Below are 20,565 nucleotides of genomic sequence, written 5' to 3'. Positions count from 1 at the left end.
GCAAGAATCTCAACATTCAGAGCAGAGGTCTGGTTTGGAAGGGATATCCTCATGTCTTGAAAAAATACAGTGCAGTATTGAATAAAAAATGTAGATCCACAAATAAGTTAGAATGGAAATAAATAAAACTACCTACTGTTGCAGTGCACACATGAGCTAGAAACAAAGCTGCAATCTCATTTGAGAAGTTCTGCAATATATCTTATTTGCTTTTCTTTCATACATTTTCTGCATTTTCTTGCTCTTTTTTGATTACATTTTAACAACTCTTTGCCTGAATTCCTGAGAATTAAGAAAGAATCATTAAATTACTTGAGTGAGCACATTAAGCAACTGCCCACGTGGGAGAAATGGGCCTTGATATCTCATGCAGTTGTTGGCAGAAGAGTTTTTCTGTGTTTATGTGCTGTGGCCAGGATCAATAATTCTTCATATCCTGGCTGATGTCTCTGTATTTAAAAAGAAGGTATTATGCTTAGATATCAAAGGGGACCAAAGTGACCTGCTGGTGACCACCAGTGAAGAATAACAAATGGAAATCATAGCCTACTTTCAGGTCCGTACTCAGAGTTTGCACTGGTGTGCACCATTAGACCACAGGCAGTGGGATGGTCCTTGGAATTTCTATGGATAAAACTAACCTGTGTGGCTATTAACAAACATGTCAAGAGCAAGACAACAACAAAACCTGGTTTATTATGGCTGTGTCTTTTCCCTCTAACTCCTCCTTGCTGTACACTATAATCTGGGCTTCTTCTTGGCATACCAGTTAAACACCCATTAGTACTGTGGGAGAGCAAAATGATCACTTGACCAGAGTGATTAACTTCTCATCCTTTCCTCGGTGAGGTCATTAATTGGAGTCTCTTCCCTATTGTACTTGCTAATTCCTATGGAGTAGACAGAAATATAGCAGTCCTTGGGACCTCTGCATTTTACAATATTGATGGAGTGACAGATTATATCATTGTGTAAACAAATTTATTTGGAAATCTAAACTCAAGCCAGATGTGAAAGATCCTGAGAAGGACAACAACTCGATTGATAGAGTTGTACAGATGATAGAAGGATAAGTGTTATGGGCAAGAATAGCTTAGCTCTTACAAAATTTGCTATTACTGTTTGGTGTTGAATTTTAAGACAGTTGGATCACTGGGTTTTAGAGGCTCCTCTGAAAGACTCACCTGTAACAAACTGCCAAGCCAAGAGTTTACCATCATGACAAAGCCTAGGAAATCTTATATTCTATTAAATACTAGATCTTAACCATTAAGAAACCCAGACAGAGGAACTAATCCATCTAGAATACTCAGCTTCTGACAGGGTTGCGGGCTGAGAAACCTGGGAACATCTCCCAGCAGTGGATTATGACAAGACAGAAAGTAGATAATGGAATCATCATCTTAAGAGGTACTCTTTGTGCATGTCACATTTTCACAGGTCAGTTAGTTAATACCTCTCGTACACTCCCTGTGGAGACTGCAACAATTGACTTTGAATACCAAAATCTAGAAGTTGGCATGCAAAGCGTATGAGGTTGTTTTTCAGATTTTATGAACATTATTCTTACCATATTTAAACAGATGTGGGAAGGCAGATCTTTATAGCCTGAAAGTGTCCTGTGAAGGCCAAGAACACATATTCTATATTTCTAGAAACACTTTGAAGCTGTGATAAGAAAAAGGTAGCACTAACAGTTCAGATAGAAAAAGGCTGTAAGTCTTCTGTTTCTTTTGCTGGTTTCATTTCATAGACAGCAGCTAAAAGTTGGCATGGAAATGTTCATCCTCTTGCTTTGTAGCATGTCTTCATGTTCAGACAGGGAAATCTGTGAAGTCAAGACAAGGTACAGATGCCAGTGTTGAACAGCTGAAACAATGTCATACTCAAGAAATATGAATTAGAGGAAAAATGTTTGCCTCTTACAGCACATGCAGCTATTCTGAAGCTTCTTTCTAAATAATGCAGAGACAACTTCAACTTAAAAAAAAAAAAAAAAAGTGCTGGAGTATATACGCTTATTTTGATAAATGGCTAAATATTGTTTTCTGGCTGGAAATAAAAATACCCCATTCAATTCTTTGCCCTCAGCAGCTACTCTTGGATGTGAGATGTTTTAGTCTAGTTTTAATGTGTCAAAAAAATGCTGCATGAAATACCAAACTAACAAGGAACACGGTCGTAATGAAACTAGGAAGTTGTCTTCACCAATGACAGCACACTGGCTCTGACCTATCATTACTTTCAATCATCATGCATGAGTAAAAATATATACCTGAAAGACCTCTATCGGCTTTAGACAGACAGCTGCTTCTCTTATCTGTCTCCAGATAGGAGATAAAGCTTTTTTCTATCTTCAGCACTTAGCGGGTATCAGTGAGCCTTATCGTCTATCCAGCAGCTCCGGGATAAGAAAGAGTCCAGTTTTCATTGCTACTTGGAAATCTGTCATATTCTGAGGACTTGCATACCCAAAGTGCGATGTTTAGTAGCCTAAGGAAATGATTTGCAACCACAGCCACCATGCAAGACAGGCAGGGACACTTCAGGTTCAAAATGCATTCTAGGTGTGCAGCAGGAATGGGTTTTATCCCATTGCAGGGGAATGAGAGATCAGGTTAGAATCCACTCAGGACCTCGAAAAGGAGAGACAGGGGTAGAAGGAAGTAAATGAAAATAAAATAAAGAAAGAAGGAACAGACTTCTGATATTTGTTGTCCAAGAACATTGTAACAGTTGTGAGTATGTGTGGCCGTAAGAACTCCACTGGCTAGAGCACCAAGTCATACCCCTAAGCGATGTCCCTGCTGACCTCACAGCTTGTAGATTGGGTGGGCACTGCAGTATTCAGAAGGGAGGGCAGACTCACCCAGCCTTACCATCTCTTCTTCTCTACCCTAGCGCTCTAACAGGCACCATCTCTTTACATTACACCTGACCTATACTTCTCCTTCTTCCTTTTTGAAAACGTAGGAAATGCCACCATTCTCACCCAGTCCTCTCATTATTTGACAAAAAAACAATAGATTTTTCTTTTATTGCTTGGAAGCTTTGAGACAGGTCTGAGCAATGGCTTCTGGTACAGCTGCTTAGCAAGCAAGAAAGGTCACGCTTCGACAGAAGTTCCTATATTTAAAAATGTTACCTGCTTGAGAGGGCATGAACATCAAGTAACAATTTCTTGTTGCTTGCATACGTTTTTTCTTGACAGGGTGTCAAAAGTAGTCAGAAGACTGTGTGAACGAAAGTGAATATTGTATTCATAATGGAAGCTTAGTTAGTATGATTTCATACGTTTTATACATTTTTGCATATTCTTTATTGAACAGGGGTTGTTTTATCTGGCATTTATTTGGATTTTCCAATGTATTTGCATTGCCTCATTTGTTCCTGTTGAGGCTGACTTCAGTAGAGACAATTAGACCAGCTTTTGAAATCCTATCTTCCTTCTCTCTTGCTCTTTTACTATAGTATTTACAGTATCTCCCACCGAGTAAAAGCTGTGTATCAGATCTTCACCTGATGTAAGTTATCAGCATCATTTTATTTAGAAACGTTTACTTTGTGATTGTGTGCATGTTTCATTCTTTTTGATCTTTTCATGAGCCTGTAACGATAGGGCTGGGATTTATACGATGGGATTCCCTGTCATTCTGTGGGATTTTTTGCTCTGCCTGCACTCTGTAGCTTTGAAGCACTTCAGATCTTGAGTAAAATGAGTTCACTGATGTGTCCCAGGAGAGACCATTGACTGGTCTGTGGATGTAATTTTATGACAATGGATTGTATTGTGAGTTAATGTTTATGCACCATATGGTACGTTGTCAAGTTTCATTGTATTTATGAAAATCTCAATAAAATGAAGTAAAAACAAAAATACATATTCAGGCCCAGTCTATATTCAGTAACAAACTCCTTCTTTTTAAATTGAACTTGTCTAGTGAATATAAGAATATAAGAAGGGCTAATAATAACAGTAAGACTGGCCTGGGACAGGGATAAAACATACGTAGTTCTGGAAGCAGTACAGATTCATTTAGGACTGTAGTCAGCCTGCTGAGAGGTACCTAACTTAGGTACTGAAAGCATTAGGAACTCTGAAAAGAGACAGGATTATGCAAATTGCCATAGAGATTTTATAACCTAGCTCAGTGCAGGAGAGTAGTCTTGGAGACTGGTGTTAGGCACCTTTTACAGGATGTCTGCCTAGCAAAGAACACAGCTTACACTTTCTTACTGACTGATGCTCATGTTGGGTTATTGCAAAGGCATCTGACAACAAAGCTGTGAGCAAGTAAGGGTACAGGAAATGTAAGAAGTAATCTGTGAAAACATAAAATAATAAGATATTTGGGGAGAAAACTGAACAGCACTTACACCCCCGTTTTGGGTTCAGAATGTCACAAGAAATTCAAGGAATAAAATAGTTCACTTGAAGAATTCTTTTCACTGAACTTCAGTTTTTCCTACTGGGTTCGTTAGAGTTGTTTGGTTTCTTTTGGCAAAATAGTGGGGGACAACTCTTTAAAAATGTGTCATTAAGCACAGAAATAATTTTCCATTAACATATTATTATTGCAGTACATGTACTGCCAAATAGCATTTAAATATGTATATTAAAAATATCACACTATTTGTATATTTATGTATGGATAAATGGAGGAAGGAGTTTAAAAGCGATTGCCTCTTTCTTCCCTTTTTTCACTTTAGTATGTCTCCTGTAAATGAATTGCCTCTGCTCTGGGGATGTGCCTGCATGGGAGCCTCTGCAGTGTTCTATACGAGTGCTAGGTCCATACAGCAAAATCCATTAAAAGACCAGGGATAAAGGATGTAAGCATGTAATTAATTTTATGAATGCAAATAGTCCACTGACTTTCTGGGAGACTACTTGCTCAAAATGGCAAATTCACTAAGCGTGCGTGTAAACCTTTTCAAGTTTCAGCTTTTTAACTATAAAACCCTTGGCATTTATGTAAATATGTATTGAGCACAATACATTTCAATCCCAGTGGAACTCTCTGCATGCTCACATGGTCATCCTAACTATTAATATCTTTATCCTTTCTTTGGAAGTGCTGTTCTCTTCAGAATTAACATGATAAATGTGTCATTTGCAAGAAATGCTAGAAGTTGGTTCTGGTGCATATTTATTTTTCCTTTTCATCTTTGACCAGAATTAGGTATTTAATTAAGAACAGTTTAATTATAGTACATATATGGAGGGGTGGTGGAGCCTTTAAAAATGGAATATGAACAGTATCTCACACTTGGAATGTGCCTGTTTTACTAGCATAGTATGTGCTAAAAAAGAGATTTGTACTTGAAAAAGTGGAAAGTGCCTAGTGACTCTTTTGTGTAGAACAATTAGATGGTTCCTTTGTGTTATATATAGGCCACCAGTTGCATGGAGTTCAATTAGATCTTCATGGGTCTTTATGAAGCCAAAAGCCATATTTGTAACTGTTGAGTGGCAAGGAAAAGGATTTTCAGCAATGTCTTCAAGGCAAGTGCAGAAGAAGAAAGTATCCTAAACAACTGAGCTGGTAATCAAATATTCATCACAAAAGAAGGGGCAAGGAAGGAGTTCACTTTGGGTCAGGGATCTAAACTGCACAGATGCAGCTAAGCTTATTACAATAGGGTACTCAACTGTGAGTAACAAACTGGGTTCTGAAACACGTTTAAATTTTTCTTGAAAAATAAAATACACTGCACATTGTGGTCATGCAATCTTCTTAGGCTTAATAGTTTTTTGTGTGTATGAGTAAGGAAAATAAGATTTCCCTCCTTTTACTGCTTTGAAATCCTTTGCCCACCCCCATGCTGAGCCATGAAACACGAGTTTCTAAAATGCATTTTATATAACGGGGAGAAATTCATCAATTCTATGTTTGCAGAACCTGTTTTGGAGAGCTCCAAGGAAGAAATTCCATTAAGAGACCATTAACGGTCTTTATCAGTTATGCCAACAATCGCCTTCCTGTATGACCGATTCCCTTGATCCTCCTGCAAAGAACTACCCTGCCTGAGGCAGAACAGACTGCCTCAATGCCTGTGTCATCCATCTGTGGCAAAAAAGCTCTAGAGTCCACATAAAGCTAGAGACCCTACCAAGTCAGCACAATCAGAGCATATTGCTATCGCCCTGGTCAACTCTCATAGCTACAGTCCAGGTGACTCCAAACTCATCCATCACATTCAGCTGGTGAGGCAGCCATTTGCACGAGTCCTCTGAAAGACCCAGTCATTCATGGCTTTAACTGTGCGATTCAAGCCCTATATGTACTTAGTGCTTTTATCTGAGAAATACCTTGCTTGAAAAATAGTATCCCTTGCAGAGCCAAGGACCAACAGTAGGTGAAGCTGAGTAGAAGAAGCACCAAAGAGATCAACAGCACCAAAAACCAGAAGTTTACAAAGGTCTTTTTCATTCTTTCAGCATGAGCTAAAGACCTGAGATAGAAAAAAAAAAAATAGTGTAATACTCCTTCAGCTTCAGAGGTAGAGGAATTCTTTGTGATTAAACTATGTTATTCATTGTAGTATTAAGCCTGCTTGCTAACAGTTTTGGAAAGGAATGAGAAACCAAAAAGGAAAGAAAAAAAACAACTAAGCCACCTCAGTACTCATAGTTTCTTCCTTGTCTACAAAAATATATGACCATGTCTTTGTGGGCTGGCATTAAATAGAGAAACTACTGTTACACAGAGACGGAGCATCCTTCTACAAGACTTCATAGTACTTATTGGTGTGTTTCCTGATAATGCCCTACAGTAAAGTAGGATTACATTGGGGACAGTAAATACTCTTTATAATTTTGCTGCTGAGGATCACAGTGTTGCACACTCTCTAAGAAAGATTTCTTGTGAAACTGCATGACAATGCAGAGTGACCTTCAAATGACAAAGGCTGTTTTCATAGACAACCTGTAATAATGCATATCCAGAGGAAAAGCATCCTGATGACCACAATTCTTCTGCCATTACTTCACTACAGGTACACTGTTAATTCTGTAAGTTTATATATTCATATCTCAGTACTACCTTGATTGAGGGCTATTGGCCTTCATTGGCTGAATTTAATTGCAGGGGACAACTGGTAATGTTAGTTCTCAATTCATGTTCGGGGCATTCACCTACAACATAATTCTCATTGCCACAGGAAATGGTGCATCATGTTGTGTCACTACTTTTGTCATACAGAAAAAAATGTAACTGACTTGTATAGGAGATGGAATTCTAAAAGTAAAACTCTAGATGGGACTTCAGCCAGTGTCTCTCTCTGTTTTCCCATCCAGTGGCACAGTAAAGACAGTGATGAGTTCTCTCAACACATAGAGAGAGGTGGTGGGAAGCCTCTCCCCATCTTTATTCATCAGTATAAACAATGGTTTTCAATAATGTCCCCTTAATTCGGTTGAGAAAACATGCTCTGGTAAACATACAAAGAGCACGGTGCATGTACCTCTTATGTGATAAGGCCTTCAGCTTCCTTTCTCCATTGTAAACATGTTTTGGCCATCAGGAGCTAAGGATTTGCAGGACAGAGAGAGGCAAGCACTCCATGCACTGCTGTTGGACTCCTTAGACTGCGAGCATCCAGTAAGCAGAACCTTGCCCCTGCCTCTCACACAGGTGCCGGCTTCTTCTTGGAATGACAGATACACAGAGTTTACTCTGGTCCTTCTAGGCTTGTACTACTTAGATAAATCCCTATTCTTTGCCTTTTCAAACAGTGAACCCAACATAATTATGTAGCTAATATCTAAACATCTAGCAGTTTTGTAAATTGTTGTGCTTAGAAGAGATCTACCATGTTCTGTGTTTATAATTTGTCTTCTCTTTGTTGCATCTAACCCTAGGTTTAGAACCTTTCAAGGTAAGGATTCGTTAGATGTTTGTTATGCTTCACAACTTTATTGGCTAGCAGCACTGTATAGTCATATTCCTTCAGGGCTTTATATTTGGAAACATCATTTTGTGTAGAAATCAATCTAAGACAGTTATTTTGAGTTTACTTTTCTTGAGGATATGTATTTCAGAATTAATTTGTCTCTTTCAGATTTCAGTGATCTTTTGAATTAAATTCTAATTTGCTAATTCAGCAGATAGTAGAGATTTCTAAGGGTCCCAGAACTCCAGTTATACCAGCTTGGATGCTAGAATTTTTTCTAATGCTCTCTTCTCTGTTGAAAGCATTGTATTGTCTCAGTCATCACTTCAAAATACGACAGTGAAAATGTTTATAATACTTTTTCTGATATTGAAATCTTTCAAGAATTTCAATTAGGAATATTTGACAGCTGTCTCCTGCTATTTTTTATTTCCAGGGGATAGAACGATTAATTAAGGCAAAAGACTTAACTACGGAACAGCAGTAAAATGAAGTGTATGTTACTTTCTTAAGCCTCAGAGCCCAGTATGCCTTTCCTAATGAATCCATTTGTCTTAAGAGAATTGAGAACAGAGTTCTGAAAAAGAGCAGCAACAACACTAGGCCCATAGAGGATGTATGGAGTGTTTTGGAAGAGTAATTTCAGTGCAGTATCACATCATTAAACCCAGCAGAATGGTGAGGGAAAGAGTTGCTACAATCCATAGGCTGGACTGAGGTCACTGACTAATCTGACTTTATGACTACAAAAGATCCTAGACTGATGAGAAAGTGTCCTCTGATAGAGGTCAGCATTCCTCAGCCAAAACGGGTCTTTCAGGCTGGTGGAGGAAAAATGTGTTAGGACATATCACACAATAGCATGTGACCGTCAGCACTCTGAAACCTTTTGTGGGTTATAAAATGATTAACTGACCATTCAAATTCTAGAAATGTTGCGTTTGTAGCAGCTCCTCAGAGAGGAGGCAGCAGAGTGTGAAACCTGAATTCAAGCAGCAGGGAAGGTTTAAAGTATAATTAAAACCAGAAATAACTTGCAGCTGCTAGAAATGAAATTCAAGGTTGGTAATGCAGTAATATATGTATTTAAGTAGACATGTTTGCGTGCACGTGTGTGTAATGACAATGGCACAGTTTTCAAACAACAACAACAACAAAAAACCTGTTGCCAAGAAGTGTTCGCCAGATATGATAAATTTCCAGAGTGAGCAATATTAAATATTCTCTAAGGACTTCTGGTCATAAATATTTCTAAAGAGTATGCACTTAGCTCATGCCAGTCAACACTACAAAGAAACACTACAACTAAGTTAGCAAAGCAGAGAACTCTTACTTACTGACTAAGTCCTGGTGATTCTTTTATCTGAGGTTCCAGTTCTGCAACTTATATGGTAATAGTCTTTATAGTTTTAGAATGTGTGCATCCTGTTATTATATTTTTATATTGAAGATTAAATATTTTATAGTGTATTTGCCTATTGAGGAAATTCTTTTACCTTGGGGAAAATAAGATCTTACTATGAATTTCCTTTAACTTTATAGGAGGCTGTAATCCTCAGAACCAGGATCTCCCTTGGACATTTCAAAGGACTACACACAAGACCTGCTTTCTTCTCAAGGGACCTAAGATACTGTGCTTTGACTTTTAAGTCGGCCCTAGTACACGGATGTGGACTTCAGGTAGAATGAGCAATGCAAAGAACTTGTTTGGACTTGGGGTCTCCTTGTATTTTTGGGGACTGATGGACCTAACTACAACTGTGCTGTCAGGAAGTGCCAGGCCCCTCACTGAAGGGCCAGAAGACAACCTGTCAGACAAGTTGCATCAGCGAATGAAGAGGAGCTGGGTGTGGAACCAGTTCTTCGTTCTGGAGGAGTACACAGGAACGGATCCTCTCTACGTTGGGAAGGTAAGAGCTGCCCCAGGAGGATGTCTGGTAGTGTATATGCATCTGTGCACATGCAGACCGTGGCAAAACATGGGAAGTTTCTCTAAATGCATTTTTATTCCCTGCTTTCTGGCAGCGAATCTATTCACATTAATTTCACTTCAGCTCCCAAGAGCTTTTCAGCAGTGTCACCTTTAGCCATGAAGAATTTCCTTTTCAAGGTGCTGTCAATATATTTGCCTATTTCAAAGAGATCTGCTGTAACCATCATCAGCTGTAATTGAGGTAGCATTAGAAAGTCTGCAGTGATCTTTCCAGGGACTCCTTCAATGTCAAGACAAAGCAAGGTTGTATTGACTTGGGAGGATTAGGAAGGAAAGGAAGTGTTTGTGATCATGCTTCTGTCTGTGATCAAGTCAGCTGGAAGATGAAATTCACAATCAAATGAAATAGACAGTAGCTCTTGAAAACTGACATTTCAGTTTTTGTTTCCTGCAAATCTCTGAGGTCAGAGTATTTTCTTTCTTACCACAGCTTGACCCCAGGTTAATTATGTGGACTAGAGAGAAGTAGAAGGATAGAGGGACAGCTTATTAAATACAACAGTACTATTTTCAGATCCCTTACACACTGAGAATATATACATCAGTACAAACACCTGTAAAATTGACTGCTATGCTCACCCTGTCTACCTGGCAGCATTTTGAATTCACTTTACCTCCTCAAAGAACATGCTGATGGAAGTCAGACCCATGTCTGCTATCACAATCTACCTCACTATATCCATCCTCCTTAGTCTGCTTTCCCAACATTTGTAAAGACTCTGAACTATTTAAAGTATCGACCTGCTAATCAAAGTATTGACCAGCTATTCAAAGGCCTATGGGCAGCACTAGGTTTGCATTTCATTAAAACCGAGGTGACAAATCTGGGAAAAGCGGGGACGGTTAGGGTAGTGAAGTGTTTCAACAATGCAGATAAGATTTTACATGTCTAGATGATGAGCACGGCCTAAATATAGGTAGATATGACAAATTAAGCGAAGAAGTGATGCCAAAAAGCAATTCCTTCAGATTTCATTGCTTTCCTTCCAAGCTATCCGTCTGTAGAGAAAAAATGAATCACAAATCCAAAGGCACATTTTGGACTTGCATTTATCGTTTTACAAATCCACAGAGTTAAACTGTGCCTTCAGTCATATCAGTATAAATCAAAATGAATGCACTGGCTTCAAAGGACCTCCTTCCAATTTATCCTTGTGTGACTGACAGCAAGATGTGCTCTCCTTCCTTCCTCCCTAGCAGTGTTATTACTAGTGATTGCCATCAAATGAGACAACACTTGTCTTCATTCATCTCTGCGCCTAACTTTTCAGCTCTTGAGGTCTCTATTGATTAATATTTCCATGCAACTTATAACTTTGGAACAATGACCAAACACATTATTTTGCATACTCAGTTTCATCTGAAACGAATCCAGACTTGCACTGTAAGCTGAATTGTAGCTACAAGCAGTACTGGAAGTACTGAACTCCTCTTTGCTTTAGACTTGTGGTTAGGAGCACAAAAACATGGCACATCCAGCAGTGCTCTTGAGCTTGTTCCCACTCAGTTCTACTGAATGGGGATAGCAGCAGTGGCACTTCATGGTCTGTGTCCACTACATAAAGGGCCAAGCTGCCATGAGCGAGCTCTTTTCTACACCATGGTTGGGTCACAATAGGGGCAAGCTAGGGCTAATTAGCTCTGAGGGTTAACAGCACTGACAACCTGCTGGCTAGCTTGTTCCAACAACCTCCTGAGTCTGTTTCATATACACCAGCCATCATGGAATTGTCCTGCCAAAACGGCCTTTGGGATACAAAATCTTATCCTCTCACATCCCTAAACCAAGCTCAGAGCAGTGTGGTGCACGCTTGCAGCAGCTGCTAGGAGGGAAGGGCCTCTCGTCAAACAGCTGAAGGCGCAGACCCTTGGAAGGAGCTACAGCCTACCATGCCTGTGTTCATGCTGCTTGAACCTGAGGGATCCTTAGGAAAGGGGTCAGCAGGGAAGAGGCTGTGGACTGAATTAATTGTTCTGGCAGGACAGAAATTTTTTATCCCAAATCACCCCAGGCAGGCTCAGAAATATCTCGTGCAGAGCTAGGCAGAAACGGAGAAGGACTGTGAGCCCATGGCCTCGGTGCCAGCACCAGCCCTTGAAACTGCCCTGGGTGCCTGCTGGACAAACAGAGCCTCCTCTGACCCCTACCACCCACAGCACCCTGCAACATCCTGCTTGCCAGGCCTTGCTTTCATCTGCCTGCTTTGCACAGAGCCTGTGGCAGATGGAAACAGCGTACAGTGTTGGTCCAGATATATTCTATACTCTAAAGGCATCTCATAAGGGAGGAGCTCCTCTGGTGCTCTTATACAGCTGTTTCTGGCTAGCTATGTGCTGCTGAAGCAACCTCAAAATAGCTTGCGTCAAGCCGTGGGTCCAGGCTTGCCTCATATGATTTTCAAGGCTGCTATAAAAAATGTACTTTTTTATGTACCTGTAAGTCATGGAGCAAAATATCTATTGGGCAGGGAAATGAAAGGGAACTTCCTGAGGTGAAGTCAGTACAATTTTTGCTTTTCTCCAGTGCTCATTATTCTTATATAAAGTGTTTCAGCTTCAGAAGTTTCCATGTCACAGATAAATATGAGGCTTGAGCTTTCTTATAGGTAACTACTGTAAGATAGTAGGACAAACTAGGGAAACTACAGTCACTGCATGTGCTGCAGCAGGTATTTTCTGCATTTGTCTGGCAAACTAAACTGCTTTGGTACTTGAACTGGAGACAGACTTCACTGCTTTGCAGTGTTGCAGCCTCCCTAAAGCCCTATTTCAGAGGAAAGAGGCATTTGAATCACAGCAACTGAATGAGCGAATAAAATGCCTTCTTTCTACAGACTATCACTACGTATTAACAAAGTGCTCTCATGCATCCTCACAAATTCCCCTGCAGGTGTTACCTCCCTGGAAGCAGAGATGGGAGAGCACATCACGGACAGAATCACAGCCCATTCAGTGGGTCTGCGTGAGTCCTTCCCTTAGCTGGCCCTAGAAGCACCACTCTCTTGCATGTGCTCTTTGCCAGAAAATGTGCTGTTTAGGTGCAGGTGCAGCCTCCTTAATCTTTGTACTATCCTTATCAAAAGCAGCTCAGGTTGGCACAGGTAGCAATTTCTTTTATACAGAAGAGAAAGTACATTTGAATTGTTCCTACTTCTGAGCCAGCCACATGCCAGCACAATTTATTGCACCACTCATTAAATAGAGCCAGCTTAAAGCTGGATCACCTTTCCAGTACAGTCACTTCTACATACATTCCACCATCAAGTTTGTCACTGCAATGGTGTGAGCTTCAGTTTCTGTGGGCACCTCATTCTTTCAGATTTATTACAGTCTGCATTTATTAAGTCTTTTTCTTTTTTTTTTTTTTTTGCTATGTCTTCAGGTTATATGAGAAGTTACAAATCTGCTGCTAACATTTCTTATTGCCTAGTCTTAACTGAGACCTTGGTTGAGGCTTTTAACAAATCAGTTAGACAGAGATCCTCTTGTACTCCTAAATTCTTATTAGTGTGCCATGGTTGTTCCTTGTTTTTCTCCCTGTGTGAATACATTTATTCCAAACAGGGCTTTGAACAGAAGGGGTAACTTAATTCATCAGTTTTATTCAATATTTTATTCCAAGTCTTTACAACTTCTCAGAACATCTGCTATTTTAAAACATGCTCTTTTTCCTTTTTTTTTTCTTTATCATTTGTTTTTTCTTTTGCCTTTGCCCTCACTGTGACTTTTTCTTTCCTTTGTCTTTTTTTTTTTTTTTCCCCTATTTAATAATGACTTCTTGATGTTCCAAAACATGTTTTCTTCCATCAGGCCCAACTCTAATTCCCCAGTCAGGTCTAACATCTGTGACTATCTGAGCACTGGCACATACTCACCAATGTGCTTATGCACTAAAACAAATGCCTAAGATGTAGCTTAGTGGTCCTGAATCAATTTGAAAACCTACCTAGGTCGCTCTGAAAGTAATGCCTCCTATTTATTTCCATGCAAACCACAATGGATGCAGAGAGCAAAATAACACTGATAGAGCGAATTCTTAGCTACAAAATATTATTTTTCAGTATAGTCAACCAAGAGCATTTTCACCAGCAATGAACAAACCTGCATGACACGCTTGTAAAAATCTGCACCAGTGTAAGTGACCCACTGTTTAACAGCTGCTATGAGGGCATTGTTGCTGAAACACACCACCCACTGCCTCAGTGTGCTCACATCCACTGTTTGGTCTCCATAAACATTCAGCAAACATCAGTGAATGTCTCTGGGTGCCATTTTTTCCATATGCAGGAATTCAGTGACATACTTTTGCTTCATACGCACTTGCATGTCAGGTGCCATTTGGTCAGACTGCCCCTCTGATGCCATCCATCACACTACAAAAGCATGTAATGGAATATTGGTGGGAAAGTTCAGCCTCTACTGCCATACCACCATCATCTGCCTCTGACTTCATGGGCCAACGTCATAAAATAGGAGGCATTACTTTCAGAGCAACCCTTGTATAACAGAATCCTCCTTCTGGAATTTGTTTTTTAAATGAATCACAAAACGCTGTTTCCTGAAGATGTACCGGTTTGCAATTCTGGCACCTGCATGAGAAATAATACATATGGCAGTCATTTAAATGTAACTGTTTTGCCAATTTTTTCTGGGCTTGTTCTTCCTCCATTTAGCTGATACATCACCTGAGAGCTGCCAGCATTCCTCTGAAGGCCCGATACAGATTTCTCAGATACAGTGGCCACTGCAGAGACCGTGAGCAAACGATGAAATGAAGTATCAATTACCTGACAAGACAGTTGTCACAATCACTTTAGAGCTTAGATGGGTTCCTGCCTTTAAAAATCATTGTCAGGGCAATTGTTAATGGTCAGTGTGCCACCTAAGTACTCTGATAACTGGGTGTTGGTTGGCTGGTTTGCATTGTTTTATCTATTCTTTATTCATTTCCAAATATGATAATCACACTTCAAAACAGCATTCATACCTCAGCTGTTCCTTTAAGTCCCTTTTAATTGTTGCACCTCCTAATACCATCCTGTTGGTTAGGACTGAAACAGTTCCATATGCTCTGGGCACTGGTCAAGACTTTATGCTCTGTTCCTCAAAACCATGGAATTATGAGCATACTGTTAAGCACCCAGACAGCGTGAGTGAAATTAAGTGTTCTGTTTGTCTTTTGATAGTCATTCCAGTATTTCAGAGGAACCAGGTGTTTAACAGAATGGTAGTCCCTGGGATGATTTGTTTCTGTTTCAGATGATAATTTGCACAGCATTACTTTTCCTCTGTTCTGTTGCATTCCCAGCTATCTGTGGCTGTTCAGAACTAATTAGCAGTCATGCAATAAATCCATTTGCTAATTCTCTAGAATCTCTGGGATGCCTCTCATCTATATATCCTACCACAGACACTATGAAACGTTCCTCATTGATTATCTTACCTACGGTTTGACAATAATTCTTTCCTGAAGATGTAATGGTCCAGCTGAATTTTTCTTGCTTTTCACGGGAAAATTTCAGGGGACTTTTTCAGAAGATGTCTGAATGATGGCAGTCACTGAGTGGCTCTCCCATCCTCCTTTCTCCTTGATTGCAAAAAGATTTACTTCATCTGCCTGATATTATGCTACCCCCGCAATATCTTTCTTCTCCATGAGCAAGTATTGTCTATATTTTTGTCGACCTCTCTTTCTCCCAGACCTGGAGGTGAGTCCTTTTCAATGGCTACTGCAGCCAGGCAAAGGATAATTCTTGTGCTGAATGAGATTGGAAAGAGGCACAGGGCCTGTTCCTTCACTGTAAAGTTCAGTAAGACCAAAATGCTCATGTGCTCAGTGTCTTTTGGAAGCCACTTGCCCTGCTCATACTCTAACCAAGTCCTGTTCCTCTCCACAGCTCCACTCCGACATGGACAGAGGAGATGGCTCCATCAAATACATCCTCTCAGGAGAGGGAGCTGGCATCGTGTTTACGATTGATGATACCACAGGAGACATTCATGCCATTCAGAGACTGGACAGAGAAGAAAGGTCACAGTATACCCTGCGAGCACAGGCTCTGGACAGACGAACAGGCCGGCCGATGGAACCGGAGTCTGAGTTCATCATCAAAATCCAAGACATCAATGACAATGAGCCCAAATTCCTGGACGGACCTTATGTGGCCTCTGTTCCAGAAATGTCACCTGTGGGTAAGACAGATTTTATGGTTAGAGACAGTCTCCAAAACATCAGCTCCTTGACTCTTTGGACTCTGTCTTTGCTCCTCAAAAAAGCTGTAGGGCAGGAGATCTTCCTCAGGGTTGCCTGGGTGCTGCAGAAGGAGGAACGTAGGCTTTGCACCACTATCAGATGGGAACCTCTGAAAAAAAAAATGTGAAAGGGAAGTGGAGAGCTGAAGAAAGATGTCATTTGAACATGCTATCTGCAGACAACTAGCAGTAATGTAGTGCTGCTTCTCCCCTGCCCTCAGATGGTAGTTATAGTAATGACCATTAGATATCCATTACCAGCCAGGAAATTATGGCTACAGAAACCAATGCAAGTTCATACTGAGAGCTGAAATGCTGTCCAGGAGCCCTTGAAATTGTATAGACACAATGACAATTTTTAGCAACTTTCCACCTTCTAATCCTGTATGCCTGCACTGAACAGATGAACTGCACTGTTCAGTTGATCCCAAAGATCCAGTACTATTTGCTCTGCACTTCTAGAAAGTGAGATCATGCCAAAGACAGTCATTATTGCAGTGTAGCCAGAGGGCAAATAGCATCCTTCCTATCTACACATCAAGATAAACCATTATCCCATTATCATGTGACAGTTCTAATAGTCACATTAAATACTCTTTTTTACTGGATTTTTTTCTTTCTTTTGGAGACGTGTGTTGCTTTTTGGCTCAGTGGCATCATTTCTGAAATAATACCAAATAAATCACATCCTGAAGTTACAGATATGTTCAACTCCTCATTCTTCAATATAATGTTGGCATAAGGCTGGAAACAAGTACCAATTCAAAAATTCCTTTCAGAAATAAGGTTACTTAATGTTAGCAGGTAGCTTGAATTCATGTTTATTTTCCAGTGTGTATCTAGTAACACTGGATTTGTTTCTAACACAAAACATTATGTAGAAGGCTAAATGCATTCATAAAGGCATTGTCTGACATTTTAAGGAGTCAAAACTCTCATATATTTCAAACAGTTATGTCTCACCTTCTCCTTCTTTTTGATAAATTACATCACCTACATGCCATTATTAGCTTCAGAGGATGCAGACCTTGAAAACTGACTGAAGGAAATGTATATGCATCTGTGCAGAGCCCAAAAGGCACTTTAGCAGGGTGTAATCTGTAGTCCGTACAACGTAAATTGCAGTGCTACATAGAGATTAGCTGAGAGATGCATCCCTTCATGCTCAGAATTTGTGAACAATTTCCATTTCTTTGTCAACACATAGCACCCATGGACCTTCTGCAGCAATCCATGATTTACTCTGTAGATGTTATTTGAACTGATTTCAGATAACATTTTAAAGCAAGAAAGGGGGGAAAGAAACAAGTAGCATGTTACTAATAACTCCCTGAAAACCACCACAAAATACTGTTAGATTAGCAGTTCTGAACCCGTGGTCCATAGAGTTCTTACTCTTTTATATCTTCTTAAAGATGCTTGATGAATTTATGCCTATTAATTCCTTTAGTGCTATTGAAATACAAATATGAGCAATAAATACAAGCACTACCAGAATCAAATGGAGAAATTTGGTGTGGGAAAACTTGTCAGACATTTTGATTAGATTTGAACTGTGTACTTTTCATAGCAGCTCTTTATCCCACATGGTCTTCCTAATTTTTTTTTTTTTTTTTTTTGTCAGGCACCTCTGTTATTCAGGTGACTGCAACAGATGCTGATGACCCAACCTATGGGAACAGCGCAAGAGTTGTGTACAGCATTCTCCAAGGACAGCCATATTTCTCTGTGGACTCTCGGACAGGTATGTTATTTCATTTGGGAATGAGCCAGTGTGAAAAATAAAAGAAAAAAATTGAAGAAGAAAGAAAAGGTACGTCACAACTGTGGACACAGAAACACATTTCCATGGCTTGGAAACTGGACAGTGCAGCACTGTGAGGTTGTTAAAGCAAGAATGTGGTAATGAACTCCAGAAGAAGGACACTGCAGCAATATGTTCGTCTGAGTGGCCACATTCTGCTGTTAAGGAATTGGGCTTGTTTGGTGTTGTAAATATTTTTCTTAGCTTCTATCACTGCATTGATGTCTTCAGCAGGTTTAGTTGGTAACCAGAACTGGAAAGTGCAAGTTGAAGCATGTAGTTATGTGGGGTAGTTTTACCTAAGGGTGTTCTTGTTAATAACCTTAAATTTATCTCCAAGACAATCTCTCTGTCTTGCTTGTTTTCTCTCTCTTTTTCTGTATATATCTAAGGATTATATCCAAAAGAGGAATCTGACAGGTTTTGACAGTTTCTAAAGGGCATCTGTAGTGCTAAGGTCAGAAACTCATAAGACTATAGTCTCTGCTGAGCCCTAGGGGACAAAGCAGAAAAAAAATCACTATGTAATCCACTTCTGAAAGTTAGCAAGTTCTGGTTAGTAGGTGTATTATCCAAAGACAATATGCAAACCAGCTCTACGCTATCTAATTAAAGCAGTAATATTCATTTTGTAATCAGGTTATCAAACATAGAAAAATAAGGGCATAATCATCATTTTCATTAAGTACTGAATGTTTTCTAGGAAAGCAAAGACGTAACATTCTGCCTCAGATCCAGTACTGATTTAACAACTAGAGTGCAACTTAGGCTGCAGAAAAGTCCTTTTAGTCCAAAACCGTGTACTTGATTGCTTTTAGCCCAGAAAAGATCCTCTTTCTCCATTTAGAAATTTCCCAGTCACTTAGATCTGCATCACTGGACATGAGATCCAAAGCAACTTCAACCCATTTAGGGTGCACACACTTGTTGTCCAGACACTTGTCATCCAGAAACTGTTTTTTCCCCATCACAGGTACAGGACTCTAACCAATTTCCCCAGTGCAAACCTGCCGGCAGGATTTGATAACCAACAAAATGTGATTGCCTGTCTCATGTTCTTCAAAAGCAGAGCTAGAGCATAAGCAATCATCCGTTCCTTTGTAGTGATGCCTGATGATTAAAGCACCTAGGAATGTGCTCGCCATTTCAATGCACTCCTCTGCCAGCAGCCCTTGGGTCCCTATCGCTCACCTCCTAACACGGCCTCGCTTAAGAACACTGCTCCTGTCCCTGTTCTGTCATTCACCTCATGTATTTTGCATTAACCTAGATGTAAAGCAATTCAAAGAAAGGCTAAGAGCCTCTGTCCTTTTCCAGAGTACTTTTACAGCCTGTTCATGATCAAATTCCCCCAAAAGGTTAAAGATGTGGATTTAAATCCCGTCAGGTAGTAGGTAAAGGTCCCTGATTCTCCCACATCCTGTGAAACTATTTGGCTGTTATGGAACGGAAGGGACATCACCTTTACTCTTTACTATTTTTTAAAAGCCATGTCCAATTTGCTAAAAGCAATAGTGCCAACACCTGATTTTGGAGAATCTGAGGATCTGAGTCCTTCCCATAGCCATAGAGAAGGTTTAAGGTTCATCACCATCCTCAGCATTCTTTGGCCAACCAATTGCGTGCAGCAGCAGGAGGAGGTAGGTGCAAGGCCACTCCTCCAAACATTGCACAGTGAGGCTGTGTATCCAGGTGTAGGGGCCCTGTAGAAACCTGTGTTTTCCTTTTTTGTAAAAACCACGCCAATTATGTGCTGGGCTTTCCCAGAAAAGCCAAACCTTTTGGAGGAAGGGGGACTTGGGAACTGGGAGCAGACGGTATGTGGGAATCTGAATGACTGTCAGGGTTGGCGTGCTGGACCACAGGCCACAAGTGCAGGTGCTGATTCCTTCTTCAGATATAACTCACTCTCTCTCAATGACAAGACAGGAGGACGAATTCTCAACAAAATTTTGCTTATAGAGAAAATACATTCCAAAATGCTATGCATTTTCATCTTGTTTCTATTACTGAGGAGTTGAGGAGTTGCACAACTTTGCAGGATGAGACTCTTAAGGACTCCAGGCAGCAAAATTGAAATAGTGCACTGTGAATTGCCCGGTTCTGGTCGCTATTTCTTTCCTTTTACATCCAGTGATAATTGCCAATGCAATATCTTTTTACTGCTTTTTTATTAAACCCATACGTTGCTCGCCTGCTTAAAATAAAGACTAAAGGAGATCACTCCAGCTGGCAGTGCCCTGATGCATGCACCCTGCACGCTGCTCCATGCAGACAGGGTGGGTGCCTGGGGCTGAGGGGGCCGTGTGGAGGGACACCCTGAATGTGTTCCAGAGTGCAGCCATGGCTTTGGGTGCCGCAGTGCCCGGCAGCACGTCCTGCCCCAGCCGGCTGCTGGCAGCCTCCATAAGAGAAGTGCTGCTGCCACCTCACGTCCTCTCGCAGTAGTGTCACCCGAGGAAGGGGACGGCCAACCTCCACCCCCCCCCCCCCAACCCCCGCCTTCCCATAGAATTAAGGACATTTCAGTAGGAAAAGACCTTCAAGGTGAAACTCTAGTTGCCCCCGGCATAGGTGTCTGTTGGACTTCAGTCAGCTTGTCCCAAGGACTGCGTGCAGG

General features: G+C 40.5%; 1 protein-coding gene across 5 annotated transcripts in view; it reads left to right on the top strand.

Annotated features, from left to right (window-relative positions):
- CDH20 (cadherin 20) overlaps positions 1 to 20,565 on the top strand; it is a 111,411-nt gene that overhangs the window by 67,844 nt on the left and 23,002 nt on the right. For 4 of the 5 annotated variants that reach the window (XM_031589250.2, XM_090137054.1, XM_090137052.1 and 1 more), the window contains 3 exons: positions 9,439 to 9,806; positions 15,787 to 16,081; positions 17,766 to 17,885. In XM_031589250.2, coding sequence (XP_031445110.2) covers positions 9,564 to 9,806; positions 15,787 to 16,081; positions 17,766 to 17,885 — 658 coding nt within the window. In that variant the 5' untranslated portion in view covers positions 9,439 to 9,563. The remainder of the gene's footprint in view (positions 1 to 9,438; positions 9,807 to 15,786; positions 16,082 to 17,765; positions 17,886 to 20,565) is intronic. The other variant, XM_090137055.1, reaches the window with a different exon arrangement.

The sequence above is a fragment of the Phasianus colchicus genome, chromosome 3 (assembly GCF_987193195.1).
Source record: "Phasianus colchicus chromosome 3, bPhaCol1.hap1.1, whole genome shotgun sequence".
In the NCBI taxonomy this organism is placed as follows: Eukaryota; Metazoa; Chordata; class Aves; order Galliformes; family Phasianidae; genus Phasianus; species Phasianus colchicus.
Note: the sequence above shows the minus strand (reverse complement) of the source record. Positions and strands in the feature narration are given on the sequence as shown.